Raw genomic sequence first — 23096 nt, 5'->3', positions numbered from 1 at the left:
AGTATTAACTTCACACCAACTATAACCCTTCTGTGGCCTCTTAAAATGACAGATAAATTATGCTGCTGTTAGAATTGCTGCTTAATTGTAAGTAGTTTGTTATACAAAGCTAACATTTCCTAAAGTCATGTTGGAGAAAAGAATAGGCTAAATAAATGAATGAGTGAATAATATTTTGGTATTTAATTAAGAGAACAATGTACATTTTATGGGTAAATTTAGATATACTGCCAAACATACATAAACACATGCATAAAACATGTTTTATTATGATGAAAACAGTATGTTTAACTGAACAGGTACACTGGTGTGGATAGTCAATTCGTTTTGCTGCACTTTCATCATTGCCTGTAGATGGACATCTACGCTGTGTTCAGGATGTGAACCTCCTGAAGCACACATACTTGGTATGGAAATGCTTGAGTGTCCCAGGGATGGATGTGCCAAGGGCGTGTCGAGAGAGAGGTAGTCCCCACTAACAAACCCCTGGTCTATGGGCCTGTGCTGGCAGCCCCTTCGGGACCATGTCCCCTCCGCTTTCATGTGCCTCACGTTGTCTTCATTAGCGGGGAAAAAGGATGAGCGCTCATAGTGTTGAAATATATAATGACTGGCTGTACGAGTCCTGGCCCTCATTCAAAAGGTTCTGAGACGTGGAGCTCCTCTTATTTATGGGGCCTTTTAGTGGGGCAAATCTTCAAAGATGTTCCCTACCATTGAACTGTCTTGCGCTCTGGAGCTAGTACGCTAATTATTGTTTCTCAATAACATTGTCCCCGTCTTCTGTTACACAGACGTTTCGCTCTCCCCCTCCGACCGTCGCAACAACGGCAATTACATCTGCCAAGCAGCTAATCCAAATGTCAGTCAGCGGATTGTGAAACTTGCGGCAGGGCAAAATTAGAGACCTGTGAGCTCAACACTGTTATTAGGCAAACAAATATCAAAGCAAAGTGTTTTGTTGTGTTCTGGAATGCCCTGCTGTAAGGACAATGGACTTGGTGCCCTGACGGACCAACACGTTTCTAAACCTGGGAGCAACAAGCGTTGATGTCACATCCACCCTCTTCCGGAATAAAGTCACACTCTTCTCTTTGAACATGCGAGCCAAAAGAAAAATTGCGTAGACAAGTACCGTTTAAAACAAAGACTACTGGTGTGTAAACAGCACAGGCAACAATGTGCATGTTTTAGTCAGTTAATTTCAAAAATGTGGCCTCCTTCCACTCCATTTCACTCCAAGAAGTTTCTTCTGAACCAAAAAAAAAATCTAAAGAAAAAATAATCATGGGAAAAATCAAAACTTACTGCGGTAAAATTTATAGACTGGTTAACAACCTTGTTATTAAAGTCATTAAGAAAAACTTAGAGCGTCCTTTGAGATTACACCGAAATGAATTCCACATCAATAAAACAAAAGGGTGTAAGAGCTGAACTGACCCCAACGGGCCACCATACTTCTCTGTGGGGTGGAAAGACAAACAATAGTTTGACATTTATTCAAATTAAAGACAACAGAGAGTGTGTCACTATTAAACAGAAAAGTACTTGCCACAGCATTGCATCATGTGCTGCCAATTAACTCTCACAGATCTGCGTGTCATTCAGAACACCCCCAAACACAAACACACAAACACAGAGACAACACACACAAGGCCTACCACAAATTCAAACATCAATAGTAGTCAACTGGTTTTCTAAGTGATGCTTTGTTACAAACACCCAACACTCCTGTTCATGTTTCTTCTCAATGAACCAACATCAAGTGTGTGAAAGATGCTTCACGGCTGCTCACGTGATCGTTCCCTCAACTTTGTCTCACAGCTGCCATGATACCCCCCATCTGGAATGTTTTCCCGAACCCTACAATGATTCACCGCCCATACTGGGGGACCACCACTGGAATCAACCTCTGACTTCAGACTGAACAATGTGTAGCATAGTGGTTTAGTGAAGTGGTGCCAGGCTTAGCAATATCAGCAATGACAATGTGGAGGTGATGGGTGTCGACCTCTCGTCCAATGTGCCCTTTGCATGGTACTCAACGGATTTGACAAGCAGACTGACCTGCGTGTTTGTCTAACACGCAGATATTTCATGTCCTCCAAGGAAACCAGGGGGTAGCAGCTTCTTTCTAGTCTACTCATGCGGGGGAATGTACCAGTGAGAACTTGTTGCTCCTAGAGTCATCAAGCACATTTGTACGTATTTGTCAGAACAACAGAAGATTGTCCACATCAGTGGAACGCTTCTTGATTTTTGGTCCACCTAGGATTCTGCGACAATCTCTTTTGCCATGATGGAAACCCACCTGGAACATGCATTCTCACACATTCAGCAACTGATATTGATCGGTATGTATTATATCCTGCACACACTACAGAAAAGCACCAGAAAACTTGCTCTCACTTGCTCTTTTCTGATATTCCACTTCTGGCAGACAACACTAATAAAGAGGGAGGCTTCTTAACTGTATTGCTGTCTGCTAGTATGTTTGGTGCTTTTGTCAGCATGTATTACGGCAAGACCAGGATGACATCACCACGCGTGCTCAGAAAACAGAGAGATTGAGAGAGGAAAAAAAGTTGCTTCCATTCAATGTTTCTTGAAGCAAACCCAACTGGACTCAATCATCTGAGCTAATCAGAATGTATTCATTTCATTCACTGCTGTGCTTTGCAAGATGCCGAGAGAGAGCAGCTTTGCGTTCACTAATTCTCTACCATTCTGCACTCCAAATTAAGAAAATACCAGCCTTAGCATAAGAAAGCAGGTGCAGCAGGTACACATTTCTTTAAAGACTCCATCACACAGAGTACTCTGGTGGTCTTACTTGGGGTGGTCCTTGGGAAATGTTTTCAAGGGCAGACAGAATCCGTAGTGGGGAGAAAAATCCCACTAAGTACATTTTAATGTTTCAAATTCACATTGAGCTGGGATCTTTGTCTCTGTGAAACGCAAAATCATGGCCCAAAACGTAGCCACAAAATGCGTAGCCCCTTGTGTTTTGGAAAATGGAACCTCAGGTTGGTGGACTTTGTGACTTTTCAGCTCTCGGAACACAGATGTCTTACATGGGCAAAAACGTGCACTTCTTTCCAAACTATTCGGTTTTCCCTAAGCAGTAGTGTATTCTTTATTCAATTTATTTTTAAGCTATGAGGACAAAAAAATGTTGCTCAAGAGCTGCTTTCCGGATTCAAACCCACAAACTTTCAGTGATTCCAGTTCAACGGGCCAAACCACTATCCCATCCCTGGTGCAAACAGATGGATCCCTGACAGACATTCAAGGGAATGTAACTCAGAGGCTATGGTGTAACCAGGGGTGGGTGACCTGTCACATGCTGCTGTGCACTAGTGATCACTAGAAACGAAAAGAACAAGAATGGCTCAATTCCCAGGGTACAGTAACGCAAAACATGTAAATGGCAGTCCCAGGAGTTGACAGGCTCTATTAGGTCTTGTCTTCGGATAGCTCAGGGAACATCGCTATGACTTCCCAAGGAAGCAGCAGACCCTAAAGACTGAACAAGTTTAAATGATCTGATTAAAAGAGCAAGAACAAGTAATTCCTTGTACATGGCTTGCATATGATATGGTCTCAATTTAAAACTCGTTTTGCAAAAAAGCCCTTCATCCCATCAAAAAAACCCATTTTCTCAGCCCCGCTGACTGACGCTACATTTCAGTACTGGCTCAGGAAAGTTGTGGCTTTATAAAAGACAACATTCTCATTTCTTACAAGTGCCTCACCACTTGTAAAATGTGACTGTAGAATGTTCTTATAAGTATCTGCAAATTCAATATTTTATTTTAAATTGCGTTTCAGTTTTACACTTATAGATGAGGACATTTGTATTTAAGTGCATGTGGCCGTACAGTAAGTGCAGGATACTGCCTCACCTTTCACTGATCACTTTAAGATGCTATGGTACAAGAGTTTTGGAGGCAAACTCTTGGATGGTATGGAAATTTGTGATTAAAAGGATAAACTCATCCTCCGTATGCATTACGCATGGATTACTTTAAAGTAACTCAATTAACAGACATGAGTGAAGGAGCAGGCTCACCACACTATTTCTGGGAGTGAACTCAACCTGCTCCAAATGTGACTGTGCTTCATTTGCTTTCTTTAATATATATATTTTGGAGAGGCCCTAAGTTGGCCTCACTTTGGTTGGCTAATATTGACAAATTCTTTTATATGCATGACAAAGAAAACAATCAGATCCTTTAGTTGCAATATTTGGGGTGCTTTCTCACAAAAAACACTTTGCAGCCCTGTCTCATGCCGTAGTATCTTTCCTATTCAGGCACCCTGTTATCCTCACGTGAAAATCTGTGGCTCATCTGACAACACATATTGGGTTTAGCAGGTAATGGCACATCTTCAGTTTAAAAAAGATTAAATATTCGACTCATTGCAGCTTAAAAAAATTACATAAGTATGGTTGCCATTCTTAGACAAATGTTACAAATTCCATTCAAATAATAGTACATGATTCTGTCCATTTCTTTCTCATAAAACCTCTTTTTTCAAGGTTTACTTAATGCTTATTTTATAGCTTTTGCTTGTTTACCTGTTTGTTGCAGGCAATATGCAGCGGCATACACAATCCTAATGTCGGACCTCATGAACCTTTTCCCAGATTCAAAAGGCCATAAATAGAGGCCTGAGACTCGGGCTGATAGAATAACACTGTAGCAACAAAGAGCGGCAGCATACAAAACAAACCACCAACTTGTACCCCTATGTCGTCATGCTACAAAGAGCAAGGGAAGGGTTCGACCAGCTGGAGCTGGATGTCAGACACGAGCTGCAGGCAAGCCCAAGCAGGCCCTGGTGATATTTCTGTGTATTACCCATGGACACAAAGCTCATGCTGATGACATCACACCTAGCAAGTGGTTTGGCCACAAGAAGGCCGTACTTAACAGATGGTAAGTCGCGTGTTTCAAACACCTTCCTGTCAGCAACTGCCGAGACCTTGCATTTCAGAACACAGGCCCGACTTTCTGCTGGAAGCCGAACTGCGTTCTATGTGTGCTGGGACATTCTCATGTCACTCTTTTTTTCACATTTCTTCCTTGATTCTCATCCCAGTTTTTAGTCATCTCCAATTTATTATTCCAACTTGCTTGATCAGAACAACCCAAAACCTCCCAGAACACAAAGCGGCAGCTTCATGATCCCTCCTGCATGATCCCCCAGCATCTGGCACTATTTTGGAAGGCTAAGCAACAATGGAACAAACAAGACAACTCTTACTACTGACAAACAGTAGGTCACAAGCACCTCAGACTTGATGCATAGGGAGTGGGGGCCAAGGTATGATGGGACTCAAATGCAGGTGCTTCATTATTGAAGGCAAGACGGAAGAATAGTCAGGGACAGGTGAGAGTTGGTCGATTGGTGTTAGTTGTCTGAGGAAGCGTTTGGGAGCTAGAGTCAAGGAACGAAGGGCAAGGGAGGAGGGACCGAGGAGGGGGACAAGGGAGATCACTGAGGTATTGCACGAAGTTGCGGTTTGCTCAAACGAGGTTCTGCGGGTTGAGGTTGTCTGGGCAGTGTCTTTATACCCCCGTGATTTGGTGCAGGTGCGGTGGTTGGGGACAAGGCTGGGGGGCATGACAGTACCCCCCCACGGGTGGCTCCAGTCGGGCGGACGCCCTAAGGGACGCAGCGCCAGCTGCTCCGGGTGGTCGCTATGAAATTTCGTGATTAGTGCAGGATCCAAAATGTCATGAGCGACTACCCAACATCGCTCCTCCAGCCCGTACCCCTCCCACGTGACTAGATACTGTAGGCCCCCGTGCCGCTGTCGAGTGTCCAGTAAAGCTTTATGGAGTAGGCGGGCCCTCCGTCTACCTGCACCGGAGGAGGTGGTGCATCACCACTAGCTGCCTGGAGGAGGAACGTTGCGCAAGGCTTAATCAAGGAGACATGGAACGTAGGGTGGACACACATATTCGAGGGCAACTGGAGTTTTTAGGTCACAGGAGTCACCCACCGGAAAATCTTGAATGGCCCGATGTAACGCGGGCTGAGCTTCCTGGAGGAGAGGTGAAGCTTTAGGTCCCAAGTGGACAGCCAGACTATCTGCCCTGGCAGGAAGGAGAGGTGATGCCAATGACGGTTGGCTTGGCATTTATCGCTGCGAGCTTTGCTGGACCTGGACCCTGACGGTTTGCCAGGTCTCGCTGCTTTCCTTGTACCAGTCGTCCACTGCGGGGACATTGCTAGGACCGGGTCACCACAGAAACAGGGTAGGCTGATAACCTAACATGCATTGGAAAGGTGACATACCTGTGGACGTATGGGTCAGAGCGTTGTGGACATATTCAGCCCATGGGAGAAACTGAACACACTGGTGCCATTTCTGCGCACAGTAGCTGTGGAGGTACTGGCCGATGTCCTGCTGCAGTCGCTCCATCTGGCCGTTGGCTTGGGGGCAGTACCCAGAGGTGAGGCTCACGGACACTCCCAACCTACCCGAGAAGGCTTTCCATACTCGCGAGGTGAACTGGGGGCCCAGGTCTGATATGATGTCCTCTAGGCTGAAGAAGTAGAACACCTATTGGAATATAACTTCAGCCATCTCCAGTGCTGTGGGCAGCCTGGGCAAGGGGATCAATCGACAGACCTTGGGGAAATGATCAGTCAGGGTGAGGATTGTGGTCTTACCTCCTGATGAGGGCAGATCGACCAGAAAGTCCACGGCCACATGGGATCAGAGGCGCAAGGGCACAGGCAGGGGTTCTAGCAGTCCTGCAGGCTTTTGGGTCGGGGTCCTGATCTGGGCACAGATGGCACAGGCCTCGACATTTTCCTGGGCGTTCTCCCGCATTGACATCCACCAGAACCTCCCCTGTTGGAGGGAGAGTATCCAGCAGATGCCAGGGTGCCTTGCCAATGGAGAATCATGAGGCCATTGGAACACTGATGGCCACATGCCCACGGGCACGTATTCCTTGCCCACGGGTTTGTTGGCGGGTCCGGGGTCGGCTGCCTGAGCTGCTTGGAGGTCCTGGAAGAACTACCATCTCACTGAAGCCACGATGCAGTTCATGGGTAGGATGGGCATGGGATGCTTGGAAGCTGGGTTGCTGTCGTGGAGGTGCGACAGGGTATCGGCTTTGGTATTCCGTGAACCTGGCCGGTACGACACGGTGAACTGGAACCTGGTAAAAAAACAAAGCCCACTTCTCTTGGCAAGGATTGAGTCGGCACACCGACTGAAGATACTTCAGGTGGCGGTGGTCTGTCAACACTAGCAAGGGGTCTGCAACCCCCTCCAGCCACCGCCGCTACTCTTCCACGGCCAACTTAATGGACAGCAACTTCCGTTTCCCAATGTCGTGATTCTTCTCGGCCGGAGACAGCTTGCGTGAAAAGTAGGCACACGGATGGACTTTAGGAAGGTTGCCCTGTTTCTGCAATAGCACAGCCCCGACCCCCACTACTGACAGATCAACCTCTACTCCAAAAAGTAGACTGGGATCCAGGTGTTGGAGGATGGGGGCTGATGTGAACTTCCTCTTAAGTCCCTCAAAGGTGTGCTGAGCTCAGGGGTCCAGGCCAGCTCCGGATCAAGTTGTACGCGCATCGGAGATCAAGCTTAATGAACACCGTGGCCCCATGCACCCATTCGAGGGCAGCGATGATCGCAGGAAAAGGATGGGGGTATCACTTTGTGATAGCGTTCAGTCCCCCGGAATCTATGCACGGGTGCAACCTCCCCTCGTTTTTCCCTATGAAAAAAACCCACAGAAGCCGTTGACGTGGAGGATCGGATGATACCTGCGCTCAGCGCCTCTGAAATGTATTGCCGTATGACCCTTTGTTCCAGAAGGGACAGAGGGTAAACCCACCCTCGTGGTGGTGTGATGCCAGGCAGGAGATCAATTGCACAATCCCAGGGAGGGTGAGGGAGAAGCGCAGCGGCTTGGGTTTTACTGAAGATCTCGCTGAGGTCTTGATATTCTGTGGGAATCACGGCCATGGGGGCCCCTTTGGGGCTCTCGACTGAGGTAGCTTGGCAGGGAAGGACTAGGCAGGACCGTGCACATTGCGTACCCCAGGATATCAGGTCCCTGGTGCTCCAGCGAAACACCAGGTCATCCTGAACGAGCCATGCGAAGCCCAAAATGACTGGAGTATCAGGAGACCGGATTAAAAAAATGCCACCTGCTTGTGATGACACATGCTAACCGTTAAGTGCAGGACCCCTGTGCCCAATCCCACTATCCTGGTCCCCAGCAGCTGCCCATGCAACTTGCTGACTTGCAACGTTTTGTCACAGTCCTGCTCAGGGATGCTGTTAGCATGTGCAAATCCGGCATCCATAAACAGCCCGCCGCATCAGAATCCACCAGTGTGTGAGTACTAATCCAGTTCCCCTCCCCAGTTATGACGACCGGTACAGTTAATTGGGTTCCGGGCCAACGAGGTGTACTAACCTGAGCCTCCTGACATGCTCCGCTGGGGGGTCGAACTGGGCAGATGGTGCTGAAGTGTCCGGGCGCAACTCAGTAAAAGCACAGCCTCTCTTGGAAACCGTGCCTCCTCTCGTCTGCATTCTGAATCCGTGGGTGAGGCAGAACCTTCTGTCATGGTCCAAGAAAGAGCCAACGAATGGGACTCAAGTGCAGGTGCTTCATTATTGAGGGCTAGGCAAGAGAATAGTTGGGGACAGGTGAGGGTCGGTCGATGGCGTTCATTGTCTGAGGAAGCATTCGGGAGCCGGAGTCGAGAGGACGGGAACAAGGAGTCGAGGAACCAGGGGAGTCGGGTCCAAGGACAAAAGAGGAAGGAGCGAGGAGGAGCACAAGGGAGATCACTGAGGTATCACACGGAGTTGCGGTTTGCTCAAACAAGGTTCCACGGGCTGAGGTTGTCCGGGCAGTGTCTTTATGCCCAGCATCTGTGATTTGGTGCAAGTATGGTGGTTGAGCACACGGTTGGGGGCGTGACACAGATAAGAAGTTCACTTGGTGCTTGTGTCTTTTACTCAGCAAAACATGCTGACACTATGCTGTTAGAGGCGTTTTGCAGTGTACTATCACTAACAAATTTTTGATGCTAGATGACCTTTATCTGATTGCAGATTTAAGGCTTTCTGTACCCTAATGTATTCACATCATAGAAACTGTTCATATGATTTACAGAAATGAGCTAAAAGTTATACTTATAATTAATTTCGATTAGGACTCAAAGAACCCAGGTTCAGATCCCACCTTCTGCTGTAGCACTCTTGATTAAGCTACTTACCCTTGACTGTTCCAGTGAAAATGACCTTGCTGTATAAATGGGTAAATCATTAACATTGCAAGCTGCTATGGAACAGTAATATTAATTAATAACTTAATGGAATCTCTGATTGAATTGAATTTCAATGGCAATATTATATTTATCAAATCAAGAGCCGTGATTGGTTGTTACTCGAGTATAATGAGAAGGGAAGTAAGAAGTATATACAGAAGTTGGCTTTGTTATGGAAGAAGCAAACTGTCCGTGTGCCATGCTGAGTGACAGACATTTCAGTAATGAACATATACCAGTTGTGGACACAAAATAACAACCTAACAGCACAATAATGCTATTATACTTAATAATAAGCTCACAGTATAAAAAATGTATAAAAAAAGATATATATTTTCGTAAGTCATTGGAGAGGTTTCCGTTGCACGGAAGCCTTTATAGGAGGGCTGAGTGTTTTTATGTTCTATACTGCCCTTCTTGAAGACACACACTCATTCTGTTTCATTCATACTGGAGATGAATGGAAGGATGAGCTTACAGTAAGGTGTAATTCCTAGGAGGCAATTGTTGAAGGTACTGTATCTAGGTTTATGAGACCAGCTCACTCACTGCCAGTTAATGGAAATAAATGTGTTTTTACCATAAAATCCAGCACTGTGCATTTTCTCACTGGTTTTCCTGCTTCCAGATTTAAGATTTATTTCTTTAAATCACTACCTCTAACTGTAAAACAGTAATAAGCAATAAGGTTAAATTTGGCTGTTCTTATCTGAAACATCATTAGATGGGGCTTCTGACAAAAGAAACAAAGAACATTAGGTACAAACAGAAAATGATGTAAAAACGATCGGTTTCAAACCAGTGACCTTGAGATCCAATGTTAATTATCTGCAACGTGTTAAAAGTAAAAACTGAGCGTGACTTCATTCTCCTGGTCACATGTGCCAAAGTCACCCCATAGGATGACATCATGGATAATGATGTAATCCTAGGATTCCAGACTTTCGCTCGTCTGTTTTCAGACTCAGCAAAGTTCTCCGTCTCAGGAGCGCAATAAGTCACATTCACGCCAGGTTCTGACAGAAGCAAAAGTGGCACTTCACAAATATTGTACTGAAACCTCGACACAATCGTTACAGCTGTGCATATAGACTTTTTTCCCAGAAATCCCAAGTCCCAAAACATAATGGCATCAATGCAGTTTTATAACGTAGAAATGTTCTGATTGTTGAGGTTTTTTCTTAGCACATTCCATCCAGCCATTGCGATGAACTGCAGAACTTCAATTTCAAATTAAACTTACATTTAGATGCCACTTTTCTCCAGAGCAACTTGCAATATAAAGCTACTTGCAATGCTTTACCCATTTATCTATCTGGGTAGTTTTTACTAGAGCAATTCAGAGTAAGCACCTTCATCAGGTGTGCTGTAGCAGGAGGAGGTAGGATTCCAACCTAGGTCCTTCAACCAGAGGCCAAGAGTTTTAATTACTATGCCACCCGCTACCCCTAAATCCAGAAAAATTTCTAAAAATCTTCTCTCTTGTAAAAAGGCCTCATATTTTACCATTGTACAAGATTTTTCCATAAAGTAACATTTTTCACCAAAAGCATTTATTAAACAGTCTCAAGAATCTGAACTCCTCTCAGTTATTAGTACGACTGTAGGCTAAGGCTGATACTGTGGAAACTAAGATACTGATCCAGCTAATAAATCTTCCTGTGAGATCAGCTGATCTGCGATGTCCACTGGACCGACCATGGTTAACATGCAGTGAAAGCACAGAACCTTCCAGCTACGGACAGGATGGATTACTGCAGCCTCCATGTGAGAACCTGCTCTTGTTTCTGTCTCCAGCTTGGGCTCCTGGAATACATTTCAGTTGCCCTTATTGGTCCCAGCTGACCTTACTCATCTGAATTATTTCAACGATTAGTGTACAAATTGATGCTAACAGGCCAGCCCCCCTGCTTTCCGTGTGCACCCTGGATGGCCCCCCTCAACCGCCCCCTTCCTGTTGTAGTGAAAACTCCCAAAATTAGCCTGTATGCCCAAATATCGTGGGAACATGTTCTCTCCAGCCCCTTGAACTTAGGAACTTGTGTGTTTGCAGTCAAGTTGTCTACATCATTTTACTGTAGAGTATTCTTCAAAGCCATGAATACAGCTTAATGGATAAACATAGAGAAAACAGGAGTGCATTGGAACTCCTTAAAATCTGTAAACACCATGATGGATCCCCTCGCTGTTGCATTCTATGTCAGAAGAATGACACTTGCAGTATGGCAGTAAACTGAGAACTTATGTAAGCATTTTAGTGATAAACTGTATATTGTATAAAATGTATATTGCATAAATTACATTAGATGTGCCTTACATTCATTTACATTTTCAATTGGAAATTTTCTTTTACTAATACTTCACACCTATAACAAAAACACAGGTGTTTATAAAGGAAGTAACTGAGCAGAAAGAACACAAATGGCAGGAAAAACAAGGGAAAAAAGCTAAGGCTACCAGAAATCTCAATATAAAGTGCCAAATGTAAGAACATTTCACAAGGCTTACACAGTATTACTGTTGTGAACCCATTAGACTTAACACATTCTAAATAACTTTCCAATGTAATACAAAATTAGGAACCAAACACACCACATGCAAACCTTGCACAAATAACAGCTTAGCACACAGGGTTTATTATGATAAAATTGAGGTAAAATACATTATATGGTTTCTGGGACATGCCACCATACCATAAGACTAAAGTTACAACCCTTTGGATGACAGATGTGCTGGACTATGATTTAGAAATACTGTACATTATTATTCACGTTTCGTGAGAAATTTAAACAAGGCATTAGGAAAACAAAGTTTGCCGTTTCTGTTGCTCACAGTGACAAATTTACATTTATTTATTTAGCTGATGCTTTTCTCTACAGCCACTTCCAATGAACTCTATGTAGTGTTATCAGCCCACACACATTATTCACCAAGGTGACTTACACTGCTAGATACACTACTTACAAAAAGTTACAAAGGGTAAATTCAGGTGACTGGCTGTTTAAAGGCCTCTAGGCACAATCAGGTGAAGAGCACTCTCTTCCAAGTGTGTTACACTGGTTGAATTAGTAAAGAAAAAAGAAATGGGCAGCTCACAGCATGCATGTCCTGAGAAGCGTATGTCTGTGCTCAACACTTCCAATTTTCGGTGACATGATTAAAATGGGAAACTTAAAAACTGGGCTTCTGGTAGCATATGCAACAAGAAGAAAAAGCATAGAAAAGGAAAATAGTTATTTATCTCTAAAGACATTTCGAGATTAATTCACCTCTGAAAAACAGATATTTGCCTTTATTTCTGACCACCTCTGATCCAATATTTGTATTAAACAAGCACACTGATTCAAATTTACACTTATTCATTTATTTGATACTTTTCTGCAAAGTGATATACAATGTTATGCTACTTACACTTATTTACCCATTTATACAGCTGGATAATTTTACTTGATCAATTTAGGGTAAGTACATCAGAGCAATTTAGAGCGAGTACCTTGCTTAAGGGTTCTACAGCTGGAAATGGGATTGGAACCCGCAACCTTTGAGTACAAATGCAGCAGCTGTAATCACTATGCCACCAGCTGGCCCAAAAAATTCAGCATTTGGTTCACAAATTTATAAACGGTTGTGTTTAACACATAAACACACCATCCTGTATTTCTCAGTAGCATAGAACCAACGGAGAACTTCTCTTGGGCCTTTCATTCTCCCACCAACCCTCCACAAGTCTGTCCATTTCTCCCCCTGGGTAATTTGCCCACTTACCGACCTCAATAAATACATAGTTAATTTGAACCATGTGGAAGCAAATTGAAAACACAGAGCTTTAAAACTGTGTATTTTCTTTTTCATGTTGTAATTTCTCCCCAGAGATAGTGTGAACTAACTGGCTTGAGACAAGGGTTGGGGGATGAAGGGGGCTAAGCAACCCTTGATTACAGCCTCAGCAGCCCGGCCCCAGTTATACAGGGGATGCTGGTCCTTCTGGATTTCCCAGTGATCCACATGCCCCCTCTTTCCCAGGAAAAACTGCTGCACATCAGCAGCAATAACTCACACTCCCAGCAGCAGAGGAGTAAAATCGCCAGAACTTTCAAAAGATTTTGTCCCCTGGTGCTCAGCAGAGGAAGAAAACAGAAAAAAAGACAGAACGTCTTCCTAGAGAGGAATACTACTTGGATGACTGGGTCCCAATTTGTTTTCTTTATTATTTAATGGACAACAAATTGTTAAACTGGAAGGGCTGTAGATATTTCGTTACTGAATGAAAAAAATTCTTTCATATGTAATGTGGCCGTGCAGTCAGAATCAATAAATTCTACTTCCAGCAGTTGTTTCAGTGAGCCACAATCTAGTAAGGGATCCCTACAATTGCATCTTATTTACATAATGGGAAGGGACATGTGCTAAATAAAACAATAGTGAGAAAAAGATCCAAGGACAATTCCACCGAAGAGATTAGAAGGTACAGGGCACTGGACTTCAGCAGAAACACACACGCATAAATAACTAAAACACTTTTGCAGGTCCCCTTCTGATCCATCATTACTGACATTCAGAAGAAGTGCTGGACTGAATTACCCAAGATTCTCTATAGCTCACTGCTGTGAAGCTGTACCAGATATCTGACTCATTCCCCAATTTCCCAGCCCACTGCAGGTGCAGATGTTGTGCTCCATCACAGTCATCCATCTTAAGAAAATGGATGCAAACATGATGCAGAAAACACACAAATCCGTTTAAAGTGGGTTAATTAGAATCTCTGCTTTCTGGCCCTTAAATGGACAAGGAGACCGAGTGTTTCCCCTTAAACTGTGTGGGATTACGAAGAACTGGTGCAGCCCATCAGTTTAGGAGTGGGAAGACTGTTCCTGAATGGCCACCACTGCTTGCTTTGTGCGTGCCACTACAGTGACCACAAGGTGACCGCAACATCTGAAGCATGATGTCACCCTCACGGCGTGTCCAAGCAGGGGAGCTGCCTGAGCCCTCCGCTTTTACGGCACATTCAGGGAAACACTGAAAAGGCTGCTCACATGTCAGGGTGCTGTTGTTTTGGACAGCCCTGTGGTTTTGCTGTGTGGTGCGAAACCACACCCTTTATGACTCTCAGGCCCTGTGGTGTAGTGACGGTTTTAACACGGCTGGGACAAGCAGTTGGAAGCAGTGAATTCCATGAATGTCCAAGCAGCACTTACATTGAGAACTCCCTGTGCTCCTACCACCTCCTCCCTCTTGCTCACACTTCTTCATGTCTGCAGTTCACAGGCCCAACTCCCAGGACATTTCCCTGAAAGCTATGGTGGGACCCAAACTACACACAGCCATTTGAGTGACGTTGGTTCAAGCCCAGATTCGCCTGTTGTCCCACGGCATGCCAGAATCAACGGGAAGCACCCCCCACCGCAGGTGTGGTGTTTGGCGTCTGAGCTCGTGCCTCTGAGAGCAGCATACCGTACCGGGACGGGCTGCTGGACAGTGATCTGACATTGCGCTAACGCTAAAAAAACACAGAGCTATAGTTGCTGGCTCCCTCCTTGTTAAATCCTCCACAAGGGAGGACTTTAAAAAAAAAAAAAAAAAATGTGAATCAATGTCTGAGGTGTATGAAACTTAATGCACACCTGCACTTCTTCAAACCCACTTACTGACAGCAGATCAGCAGTCACTTTGACCCGTCGAGTCCTCTTTGACCAAAGCACACACCCACACCCACAGACACACACACACACGGAGTATGTTGGCTGTTACTCAGTCTGTGTCACCACTGTGAATAACAATGATGGAGAAAAGCAATGAAGAAAGAATAACAACCGCAGATGTAGGAAGACACCAAACAGCAGCAATTAGCAGACAAACAAAGTGCTCGAAACTAAAAACTGTTCCTTACACTGTTATACTTACATGTGGTATAACAGGTAAACAGACATGATTTCTTCACAGCTTTTTAATTCTCCACTTCAGCAGTCACAGACCCAATAAGGTGTAGCAGGGGAACTGTAACACAAACCAACACAACCCAGAATCTTACAACTTAACACAAATGTGCAAATCCAACAGAGCCCAAGAGTACAATTAAGCCCACCTGGACTGGAAATTTACATCGATGCATTAAAAACTGAAGCCACTACATCAGACCTGTTGTCTCCTCTAACAGGGAGAGCAAAAGTGTGACCAACCTTTTTTGGCCAAGGGCCATTCATGTAAAATTCACAGTTAGCGATATAGCGATATAAATTATTTTATTGAATTTTTCTGTATTTTTCTTAGGTGCGGTGTGTGTTCAAGTTTGTGTGTAGATGTAACTATTAAGTCATTCAACAGAATGTATAGTATTTATGGTGGGTATAGTGTATATTAATAATTTTACAAATGCTCTTGTGGGCTGCATGTAGCCCTCGGGCCACATGTTGAACACCCCTGGTTTACACAGTTCAAAGATAAATTTAATAAATTTGAACTATCCTATCTCACAAATTTACCATCGCATATGTGAAACTTTTAGGTGATCTTATTTTCTGGTTGCAGGTTCAAGCCTTTTTTTTTTTTTGCTACTGCTACAGTTCCCTTGACCAGGGTTCTTACCCAAAATTCCTCCAGTTAAAATATCCAGCTGTAGATGTAATGAACCCTGCGAGGTGTATCCCCAAGAACACACGTCCTCCACACACACCTTGCAGATTTTTGTAGCAACTTATTTCAGTCATTGACTAAAGTCAGTCTCACTGTTGTCTGTCCTGCAACTGCCACGTTCCCTGTGCTATTTTGCCTTTTGTTTATGGCCTCACTGTTAACACTACAATTAAACTCTGCACTTGAGTTCACCACAGTCTGGTGAACTCAAGTACTCTGTCACTACAATGTAAAAGAGTAAAATACTTTAAGTAGCTTGGGATAAAAGTGCTAGCTACGCAATTTGAATTATAACAACAACAACAAAAACAATTCAAAGCTATGAATCTAAGTGGCTGTCCTACCACAGAACGACTGTGTACTGCAACCTTAAGAGACTAAGACACCTACAAATTTCCTAATGATGAATACATCACACCAAGGCATTGTGAGAAAATGCAGATAAAGTCTGGCTTGCTTCTGTCCCCTCACTCCCACAGGAAATCTCCCAGTTCTGTTGGGCAGGTCTTATTTATCACACTCATACTGGTTCCAGTCCGCCCACGCCATCGTGTCATCACATGACCTCCTTCTCGCTCATGGAGTCCGACATCTGGAACGGGACCGAGTCCCGGGGAGGGCCATGGACTCCTGTGCTTGAGAATGGGACCCGACTTATGGGTCACAGGAAGTGAGACACAATGAAACAATTGCCTGTGGGATGAGACGTCTGGCACTGTCCTAGGTCATTCAAGGACACCAGGATAGGCAGGTTCAGTCATTCAAGTGAACATGGGGGGGGAGGTGACCAACAGCAGACTCACTAAGATTCCATTACTCACCTAAAACATGATCCCAGCCAGAATTCTTTTAGCAGAATTTCCCACTACCCCCTTTAGCAATGACATCATCTTCAGCCAGGATCGCCATTAAGTAAGACTAAGGTATTCTAGGTATCACACTGGCTAAAATTAAGTGTTCTTTGAGGAGATATAAGACTGATTGCCCTGCAGTGGCCACATTAGTCAAATTAGGGCACTGAGCACATCAAAGAGCAAAATATTCATCAGGAGGCATTCACAGCATGTACAATTCATAATTTGTGGAAACCGTGACTTTGGACAGCAACTCATCCGACTGAATAATGCAAGCACAGGATGTTCAAAAGTTGTGCACACCTATGAACGTTACCAGTTGTGTATCAATCAGCTTTTCTAACAGAGACCCTGCCTTCTGTAACAGCCACAGTGCTAAGACTAGATGACGCATACTTCATCCAGCCAGATGTTACTCTCAAATAGAAAGGATAGCATGAGTCAGAATGGGGTTCAACAAAAAAAGTATCAAAACTGACGAGATTTGCATCTAAACGTGTGCGATTCAGCTCAGTTGCCTGGGTGATTATTTTTTTTTTTCTTATTTATTAGTCATTCTGGTTGGATCATTGAACATTAAAGCCAAAAACTGATCCTGCACATACCTCCTCTATAACATTTGCAGGATCTGGCCATGTCTCGCAACACTCTACGTAGCTCCTGGTCTAGGCCATTGTGCTATCCCTCCTGCACTACTGAAACTCCCTCCTTACTGATGTTCCAGTCTCTGCCATCAAGCCTCTCTAGTTAATTCAGAATGTTACACTACAAATTGTGTTTGACTCTCCAAACCTCCTCCCCTGTGGCTTCCTGTAACTGCCCATATAAATTTTAACTCTCTGGTTATGGCCTACAAGACCAAAGGACAAGCATTCCGATACCTATGACATCTGATCAGATCCTACACCCCAGAAAGAGAGGATGCAGTCTTCTACTGCTGGCTGCTTGGTAATCTTCCTTACAAGAAGTCTGAAATGAAAAGTTTTTCGGTTCGCAGTTTTGGAGGAAAGAGTTCTCTCTCTCTCTTAGAATTTCTGAAACCTTTCAAGCATTCAAGAAAGGTCTCAAAATATCTCTTTCTCTCTTAATCTAACAACTGCATTTGCATTTATTTATTTAGCAGACGCTTTTCTTCAAGGTGACGTACATCTGATAGAAAATACAATGTGTTCATTACATTAGCAGAAAGAGAGACTTAGATGCAGATGCATGATTCTTAAGTCGTTAGTTTCTTTCCAACATATAAATCAATGTTCATCACATGAGTAGTTGCATAAAACTTTATCCAAGCATCTACAATTCCAAATCACCTTCCTAGTTTTTTTTTTTTTAAGATATATATAAACATTTACATTACATTACAGGACTAGCTTTGTCAAGGTTTATCTGGGCAAGATCTTAAAGTTATAGTGCATGAATATTTACACCTTACATGAACTTAAGAGATCATGGGTGAAGTGAGTCTGGAAGAGGCGAGTTTTAAGACCCTTTTCAAATGAGGACAGAGACTCAGCAGTTCTGAGTGAGGGGGGGAGGTTATTCCACCACAACGGAACCAGAACCAAGAACCTCCGCACCTTACCTTTCATGCATGGAATTAGCAAGCGGCATACGTGGAAGAGTGAAGCAGCCTGGATGAGGTATAGGGGATGTTCATGTCCTGTAGATAGCTGGGAGCAGTTCTATATATGCATTTGTAGACCATAACCAGGGTCTTAAATTTGACCCAGAAGCCAGTGCAGAGAAACGAGTAGAGGAGATACATGGGAACGCTTCGGCAAATCAAACAACTTGAGCAACAGCGTTCTGTATCAGCCGTAGAGGTTTGATGACAGCAGCAGGAAGGCCAGACAGGAGATAGTCGCAGCAGTCCAGACGGGATGTCAACATGGCCTGAACAAGTAGTTGGGCAGAGTCTGTTGTGAGGTAAGGACGAATCCCGCCTATGTTATGTAGGAAGTGTCTGCAGGTCCAGGTTGTGGCTTTGATGTGCTGAGAGAAAGACAGACTTGAGTCAATCATCACTACTAGACTCTTAGCCGAGAAGGTAGGGAGGAGGGGAAAAAGAAGAAAAAAAAAAAAAAAATCAGCGAGTTGTCCAGTTTTATCGAGATATCATGACAGGAAGACAGGCCAGCTGGGAGGTGTAGGATCTCAGTTTTGGAGAGGTTGAGTTGTAGGTGGTGTACATAAATTTGCATCACACCATCTGTCATGATCACCTTTGCTTCTCCTATCTGACTCCTAGTTTTATAGGCAGCTACTTGAATAATATTTACCAACCAAAAATGGCAATATCAGACAAACTGTCCTTTGATAGTTGTGTCAGTATTTTAAGCTATTTCTCTGCTGCAAAAGATATTTTATTTTGAACTGAAGGTTGCTTTGGAAAAGAGCATCTGCTAAAAGAATAAATGTAAATTTAAATGTATGACATGTTTTTTTCTCTCTGTGAAAAAAAGCTTTACACTTTTCCTTTAATTGTAGAGATACCTCAACATGAACCCCCCACTAGACATTTCCTCCAAGACTACTGGCCATTCATGAGTCTCTAAAGGCTCATTGGTCACTTATCTGGCACTTACAACCCCCCATGGGAATTACAAAAAAATGTCAGAATTACATCATGTCTGGCCCATATCATATGTAGACATGCAAATAGTTTGACCAGGACTGACAAAAACCACAGCCAGATAATCTCCGACCTACACTTAAATACTAACAGATTACACATTACTGCAGTTTAGGTGGACTACAGATCCCAAAACCACAGTGAATTTCACATTAACGTGGCTCTAAGGTAAATGATAAATGAAAACAGATCTTTCAGTTATACCCACCGGCCCCAAAAAAATACACTGAAACATTCCAATGACTTAGTACACAACTCAGTAAGCCCATGATATTGACAATGTTTACATTTATATTTATTTAGCTGATGCTTTTCTCCAAAGTGACTTCCAATGAACTCTATGTAGTGTTATCAGCCCACACACCTTATTCACCAAGGTCATTTACACTGTTAGATACACTACTTACAATGGGTCACTCATCCATACATCAGTGGAACACCCTCCCTCTTTCACTCACATGATGTCTCTGACAGATTTTATTAGAGGTGTACCAAAGACTGAAAGGGGATGAAAAGTGTACAAGTGAGCATAATTTGCCCTCCACAAAATTTATATACACTCCACTGACTGCAACTGCTAATACTGTGTCTTTGGCCCCACAGTACCTGAGAAGTTGAAACCACTGATTATATTTATCATAGCATATTGCATCATTTCATTTTCCCAGGGAGAAAAACTATGGTAACAGAGGAAACAAACGACTATTTGTGTTGTTCACCAACTCCCACAATACTTTGAATAGTTGGCTGCCTTTTCCCGCCACTTTTCTATTCAATTCGAACACGGAGCGCTACCACCAAACATACGCAGCTCTTTGGCGCCCCCCAGCGACCTCCGCGCGCAGCAGAACCCATTCTTCGACTGATACCCAAATTAAAACTCGAAATCAGTCTCTAAAAAGGACGGATGAACACAACGCGCTGGAACAACCATGGTAGCCGTTTTAAAAGAAAAAAAAAAGAAACGGGACAATTTGTCTATTGCAAACGCCCCTTATCGCATATTTCGTAAATATTAACTTTTTAACAGATTTTAGACGTAAATGAAAGATAATGTGTAACTTGACCTGAAGCCTGAACTTGCGACCTCCGATACTCGTGGTCACGAGGCTATATACGTCACCTAAACCGAATATAATGTTGGCGCGTGGATTAGCAATTAAACACTGCGGTCATAATTACGCCTCTGTAATGTACAGTAATGCATATTTTCTAAAACACCAGCGATGTGTAGATTTCATTTAACAATAATAACTACAAAGTTTTATGCTGCCTTTTCTATATTTTACAGTAAATTTACTAAAGTGCAACTGACAGGCCCAACTAAACCAAGGACCTCCAGAAAATCAATTTACACCAACAGGCAATAATGCCTAAAAAAATGTAATAAACCTGAGTTTCATCACTTTTTGTTAAATACAACTAAAAGTTAACCTGGTCATACAGGTCCAGACACGTAAAAACCTTCAAGAACCATTTGTTTCCTTAGATATCAAAAGTCAAAGTGTAACGAAAGAATATGAGGTAAACCGCGATTAAATCTGAAACCTGTTCAGGTATAGTAGTACTGTCTCAATCTGAGACACCATTTGATCGGATTTTAAATATCTGGATCGTGTACAATTTACATGCAGGTCCACGCATTAATGTTTTTAGTTCTTGCGGAGAAGTCAAAACATATACAAGTTGAAAAAAAGTGTCGAAAATACAAGAGCTGCAGCTCAACCGTCGACTACCGCGCCGTTGACCGTGGAACCTGGGGCCCCTCAGGTCACGTGGGTAACGGAGCGGCCACGAGGAGGCACGACACACCGACGGCGTCGCCTCAGCGTTCACGAGTAAACGCACTCGGTACGACCGCGAGCATTTCTGCAGCTCACTGCTGCTACACCGGACCGGGGCTTCGGCTTCCCGTCACCGGCTCGTGAAGTGAACCCGCAGTCGCGTGCGAATGTAACGGACGGGACGTGCAAGCGCGAGCAGCGAAACAGAAACGTGACGAGCGTCACGAGCCCAAACTCAAGGGGCAATAATAATTCGCCGACATGATTCGCAGCCGGGTGAATTTTCCAGAAACGATGTTCGTTCTGATGGCGAAGTCGGATTGCGTAGCGATGCAATGTGACATTACCTTTTTATCCCACACTTTTGACAGTCAGCTTTCCGTATTTTGACGATAAATCCATGGAGTTACAAAATCGGCAGCTTCGTCACACACACATTTTCAGAACCGCTTGTCCCATACGGGGTTGCAGGGAACCGGAGCCAACCCGGTAACACAGGGCGTAAGGCCAGAGAGGGAGGGGACACACCCAGGACGGGACGCCAGTCCGTCACAAGGCACCCCAAGCGGGACTCGAACCCCACACCCACCGAAGAGCAGGACCAGGACCAACCCACTGCGCCACCACACCCCCTCAGCTTCGTTACATTTATTCATATTTATCACAGTGTGTCTTCCTAATGGGACAGATTTTTCTATTTTGCTAAATCTGTCCAGTATCTGGAAAACTAAATATGCAAGATGTTGTTATTATATCATGAAAATAGGAGGGTAAGTCAGAAGGTACTAGCAGTAACCTGTTTTTTTTTTTTTTTTTTTTAAAAAGGCTTACCCTCGTATAGTGTCACGTCTTTTAACTCAGTTACTCAGAAACTGATAGGAAAGCTCCTTATAGCGTACTAAAATTAAAGCCTGAAACATTACTGCTTTACTCGCGTTTGATTGCGCAACTTTTCCACCAGTTAACGGTCACTTTTTGAAACCACCGAGGCTCTGAAACGGTCAAAGTTTAAATAAAATGACGACACGGAACGGTCCATTTGGGGGGGACCCGGTTAAAAAATAAACGTAAAAACGGCACGCGCAGCTACACACACACAAGCGCTGCTCAGGGGGAAAGCGCCGCGGCTCGCGGACGATTTGCGCGCGCAACGGCGGGAGGAGGGGGAGGTCGAGCGCTCGGTAGCGCTGATTCGCCGAACACACCGAGCGCCATTCCTTCTTCTTCCCCGCGGAATCGCACCGACGCACCTGCGGCAGTTACTCTGGAAAGGAGCGCCGAAAGATCAGCCACGGAAACAAGTGTTCTCAGTCCTAGAAAGCGGCCGAACGCATTTACTTCAAATGTAGCGCGTGGACGGCGAGTGCACACCGTTTTTACTCATCGCGTGTGTGACGACATAGTAAATTTCTCAGAAACCAGCACACACGACGTGCCTTTCGAGTGCAGCAGCTACTGTGGAAGTTTACTAACATAACTACTAAATAGGTTCAAAGTTCAGAGGGACTACAATTAGTCCTTTCCGCGTAAATTAAGAATTTAATCGATCTTTAAGGTGGGCTTTTGGAACACCCGTGTCATGTTACACTATATATCGTGCATATATTTTTTATAGTATATATAGTATACAATCACTCTAAAAACAGATTGGGTGTATAAACAAAGTTTATTAAAAACTTTTAGATGTCAGTTATCAGGCAATCGGTTTGACTTTACAGTAATGCTCAGCTGCTTCATGAAATAAGACATAATAATTAAGATGAACGGAAAAAAAGTCTGAAATTAATCACCGCGCGTGTCTCTGTGTTCTTTTTAAAGTATTAAATTTTAAAGTGAAAGAAGTTAAATATTGATTTTATGAGTCCATAT

At 43.9% G+C, this 23096-nt stretch overlaps 1 protein-coding gene across 1 annotated transcript in view; it reads right to left on the bottom strand.

The window, feature by feature from the left end:
* Positions 1–5796: 5796 nt before the first annotated feature.
* Positions 5797–23096, bottom strand: part of gucy1b2 (guanylate cyclase 1, soluble, beta 2) — a 29959-nt gene continuing 12659 nt past the window's right edge. Inside the window, exons 15-20 of the mRNA XM_029251561.1 lie at positions 7875–8052; positions 7052–7184; positions 6688–6908; positions 6310–6560; positions 6176–6228; positions 5797–5907 (exon numbers count right to left, since the gene is read on the bottom strand). Coding sequence (XP_029107394.1) covers positions 5797–5907; positions 6176–6228; positions 6310–6560; positions 6688–6908; positions 7052–7184; positions 7875–8052 — 947 coding nt within the window. The remainder of the gene's footprint in view (positions 5908–6175; positions 6229–6309; positions 6561–6687; positions 6909–7051; positions 7185–7874; positions 8053–23096) is intronic.

Source organism: Scleropages formosus, chromosome 1 (genome assembly GCF_900964775.1).
Source record: "Scleropages formosus chromosome 1, fSclFor1.1, whole genome shotgun sequence".
Taxonomy (NCBI): Eukaryota; Metazoa; Chordata; class Actinopteri; order Osteoglossiformes; family Osteoglossidae; genus Scleropages; species Scleropages formosus.
Note: the sequence above shows the minus strand (reverse complement) of the source record. Positions and strands in the feature narration are given on the sequence as shown.